Raw genomic sequence first — 4,471 nt, forward strand, 5'->3', positions numbered from 1 at the left:
AGGACACGAACTGTGGTCGACTATGTGGGAGTCCAGCGACATAGCCATTATGCTAATTGCTGGTCCCCCCCTCCACATTTAACTAGTGATTTTCTCCAAGTGAGTCACCCGGAACCCATGTACTTTATAGATCCATAGAGATTTATAAGTGGAATGTGTGTGTGTGTGTGTGTGTTTGTGTGTGTGTGTGTGTGTGTGTGTATTTACTCGGAACAAATCATTGGTAGTTTCTCTGGTGCGCTGAGTTTGCATGTCTTTTTGTGCATATTATTGTTGCCTGCCGTGGAGGCTATCGACTTTGGGGATGAGGACACTGAGGCTGCAGGAGTCCCACCGCCAGTGAATTGCAGAGCTGAGATTCTAGACTAGGCCAGTGTCTTCTGAGAGCTATGGGTACTGGCTGGTTCTTCCCAATGAGCATTGCTGCTGGGTCCTGGGGCAGGAGCATGGCTTGGCTTTCTCCTCATGTCCTGAGCTTCACTCCTTCAAGGTGCTGCCCTGTGGACCTCACTTCGTTCCCTGCTTTTTCCAGGAAATGGCCCGGCAGTTGGTGGCAGTGTTTGGCGGCTACTACATCCGGCTCCTTGTGACATCCCAGCTCCCCCAGGCAATGGGAACACGACACACGGACTCTCCGATGGTCCCATGCCCCTGCCAGCTCATAGAAGCCCACATCCTGGGCACAGAGTGCTGCCCTTTCTTGGCCAGGTGACTAGAGATGAAGTTGTTCATCTTCCTCCGGAGTCCAGGATGGCTGATGGAGAACCCTAGGTGGGGAGAGAAGCATCCAGGGCACTCCAAAGGGTGTCAGTCATGTCAGCAAGAGGACTGTCATGCTCACTCCAGAGCCCTGCACAAAATTGCCTTGTCGACATCTTGTACTGACCCTGGGCTTCACAGAAGCTCCTGGCTGTGGAGCTGCTCTTATCCCAAGCCAGTGTCAGTGCTGCTTAGACTCATGGACACGGATGGAGAGGCAGTGTCTGATCTCTGTCATTGCCTGGAGAGCCCAGGAGCTAGAAGGTGACCACCCAGATCTTGGTCTCAGATGATGCTCCCATCCCCTGTCCTTTAACTCCAGGTGGGAAACGGAATCAGAGAGGATATTACCTTTATTACTATTATTATTTTTTTTTTGAGAGATTTTCACTGTAGGGCGCGTGCGCTCGCCAGACAGACAGAGAGAGACATAGAGACAGAAAGCGAGAAATCACCCCCCCAGGGGGGATGGTAACGTCGCAATCCCTTCTCCTCCATTCTCCTCTCGGGATCTTGGGCACGCACGCACATGCGTCCGGCGTGAGTTTTAAGCCACCGGGTCCGGGACACGAACCGCGGTCGACTACGTGGGAGTCCAGCGACATAGCCATTACGCTAACTGCTGGTTCCCAATTACTATTATTTTTTTAAAAGAGGTTTTTGCCTTGGGCACATGTGCTTGTTGGAGAAAAAGAGAGACAGAGAGAGGGAAAGTGAGAAATCACCCCCAGGGGGACTGTCGAGTTGTTTTTTGGGGGTGGGGGTGGGGGAGAGGTTTTCGCTATAGGGCACGTGCGCTCGCCAGACAGAGAGAGACGTAGAGACAGAAAGGTGAGAAATCACCCCCCAGGGGGAATGGCTACGCCGCAATCCCTTCTCCTCCATTCTCTCAGGATCCTGGGCACGCATGCACACACGCCTGGCATGAGTTCCAAGCCACTGGATCTGGGATGCGAACCATGGTCGACTACGTGGGAGTCCAGCAACATAGCCATTACGCTAACTGCTGGTTCCCAGAATGGCCCGTTTTTAAGACCATACTCCCTTCTCCATTCTCCTCTCAGGATCTTGGGCACACATGCACACGTGCTCTGCCTGATTTTCAAGCCACTGGGTCCAGGATTTGAACCGTGGTCACTCATGTGGGAGTCTAGCAACGTAACCACTATGCCATCTGCTGGCCCCATATATTGCCCTTTGTGGCATTATCTTGGTTCTCCAAAATGATGGCTCCTCTTTCCAATCTGGAGAAAATAAGCACATTCTCAGGCTTCTCTTCATTTAAAATTTTTCTCCCCCATATTTTATGAAAAGCAGTGGCACCTGTGCTTGTCTGCTAGCACACAGGCGACAGCAGACAGAGTCAGAGGACAGGAGACAGAAGAGACAGGGGCAGATAGCTATTAGTGGAAATATCCAAAGAACACTGATCCCTTTTGCCTTGAGGACTTACTTTGTTCAAAGGCATGCGTACCGTGGTTGAGGTTTTACACCACAGATGTAGAACAGCAGGTGTGTTTCCTGACACTAACATTTTCCTGGAATGAACTATGATTAGTCTTTTGTGGAATTCTGAGGAGTCCAGAGGCTTCCAGATGTTCTGTGCTCAAAGAATCTGAAGACTCATTGTTCCATAGGTCCGTGTCTAAGAGCTCTGAGCTGGCATTCCAAGTCTCTCCAGCCTCCAAGACCCAGTTCTGGCCTCACCATCCACAAACCCCTCTAAAAGCTGAAACTCCTCTGAGCTGACATACCTCCCCTTTCTATATGTTGGCCTCCTATTCATGTTTCCAAGTCCAGCTTTTCTTATCCTTCCCTTAGGAATCCTTCCATGATAGCCAGATCTGCTGTTCTCTGCCTCTAAATTCTTTATACAAGGGTTACCTGTGCAGATGCTTTGTGTCATTTTCTGTGCACATGCCTGTATTTCTAGATGGATTGTAAACTCAAGGACAAAGGCTAAACCTTACAGTTTTCATGCAAGACCTGGACCTGAAAAAAAAAAAATCCTGTGGATCAATTGCTTTGTCATCTTTATAGTAATGGTGCAAATTGCTCTCACACTTAGTTGAATGAAGAAATTGGTATGAATCTGGGTTTTTTTGCCAACTTGTTTTCTTTGAGTGGTTCTTAGTTTGTCCATCTGTATGATGTGTGGACTGGGTAATTATTAAGGGTCCTTCTAGAACCAATGTTCTGGGGAATTTTTCAGTTTATTCTGCTCCCTCCTAGCCCCTGGCTTATCTGTTATGCCTTGATCTACATGCAGAAAGATTCTACTACCTCACACTACTGGAGGTCCTGGACCAAGACCCTCTTGGATGGGACATCAGCTTAGTTAGTAGAAGACCTTGATTCTTGGCCCAGATCTGCCTCGTAGCTCTGTGACCTTGGCTATGTCACTTAATCTCTCTTAGTGTCACTTCAGTTCTTTATAAATGTATGTGGCAAACATGAAAAGTACTAATACAGGTGACTCACCACATAAGAGACAGGACTGACTGTTTTCTCTGTGCCAGAGAAGAAAGATCAGGTGTGTAGATCGGCCCCCAGAAATGGCTGTCATAGCGATCTGTCTTTAGCCACGTCTGACAGCAGGTTTGCTCAATGAAATTATTCATGAAGATGATCACTGTCTTTCTCATCTGAGAGGAAATAGCAGCTGTGAATGTGATGAATAGAAGCCTGTATTTATTATCCAGTCGTAAAACCCTGGTAAGGGTAATAACGGAGAATAAAAATGTGTCTGTTAAATGACAAATAGCAGTTTTCCAATTAGGTCTACTTTAAGAGCTCTTGTGTGTGTGTGTGTGTGTGTGTGTGTGTGTGTGTGTGTATTTTCCCCTGCCTTTTCCTGTCTTTACTAGTGGCCTTCTGGTGGTTAGGACATTCAGGATATGCCAACCATGTCTGATTCTCTGCACACGTGCCTCCGTTTCCTCGTTTATAGAATTCCTATGATCTGCCTTGCTTACTTCACAGGGTTACTTGGCAGATCACATACCACACTTAGCGTGCTCCTAAGTCTTGAGGCTCTGTGTTAATCACAGGCAGGTGACAGTTGGGACCGTACAGTGTCACAAGGTGGGAACAATGGCAATAACTCAATACTTCGATTCTAGAGTCACATTTATTCAAATCCAAGTTCTGCCACTTAATACAGCAACCCTCCTGTTGCTAGGCCCCACTCTTCATTTACAGAATGGAGATGAATACCTACCTGGCCGGTGGTTGTGAGCATTACATGTTATAAGAAATGTTAAGTGCTTACCACCTTGAGCTACGAGCTTGAGTAAGAGCTTAATAAATTGTGCTGTTAAAAAACCAAAAACAAAAACCTCTCAGTCTTATATACAGTAGATGCCTGATGTCTATTTTTGTTGATACCGTAGGTCATTAAAAATTAATGTTTATTCAGTCTGCATCAGACCTCAGTTGCCCCAGCACTGTGGGGTGTATTTAGGAGACTAAAGATGCTGGTCAAGTCTCTCTGAAATGCAGTAGCAGGAGAAAGCAGGAGAGGTAAGGAGCAAGCTGGTGGCTGTGGGCTAGGCACTCCCCTCTCCAGACCTCCTATTTCTCCGTGTCTTCATCTAGTAAGTGTGAAATAAGGCGGATTAACAAAGGTAATGCATGTAAAGCCCAAGTCCTGGCCAGAGAATGTTCGGTAGTAGGGACTTAGTCGATGAGACTTTTTTTTTTTTTTTTTTTT

The 4,471-nt window shown here is 47.1% G+C and overlaps 1 protein-coding gene across 3 annotated transcripts in view; it reads left to right on the forward strand.

The window, feature by feature from the left end:
- TMEM268 (transmembrane protein 268) overlaps positions 1 to 970 on the forward strand; it is a 36,484-nt gene extending 35,514 nt beyond the window's left edge. For all 3 annotated transcript variants that reach the window (XM_006142786.2, XM_027769623.1, XM_014585687.2), the window contains one exon: positions 533 to 970. In XM_006142786.2, coding sequence (XP_006142848.1) covers positions 533 to 712 — 180 coding nt within the window. In that variant the 3' untranslated portion in view covers positions 713 to 970. The remainder of the gene's footprint in view (positions 1 to 532) is intronic.
- The last annotated feature ends 3,501 nt before the right edge of the window (positions 971 to 4,471 follow it).

Source organism: Tupaia chinensis, unplaced genomic scaffold, assembly GCF_000334495.1.
Source record: "Tupaia chinensis unplaced genomic scaffold, TupChi_1.0 Scaffold000081_1, whole genome shotgun sequence".
Classification (NCBI taxonomy): Eukaryota; Metazoa; Chordata; class Mammalia; order Scandentia; family Tupaiidae; genus Tupaia; species Tupaia belangeri.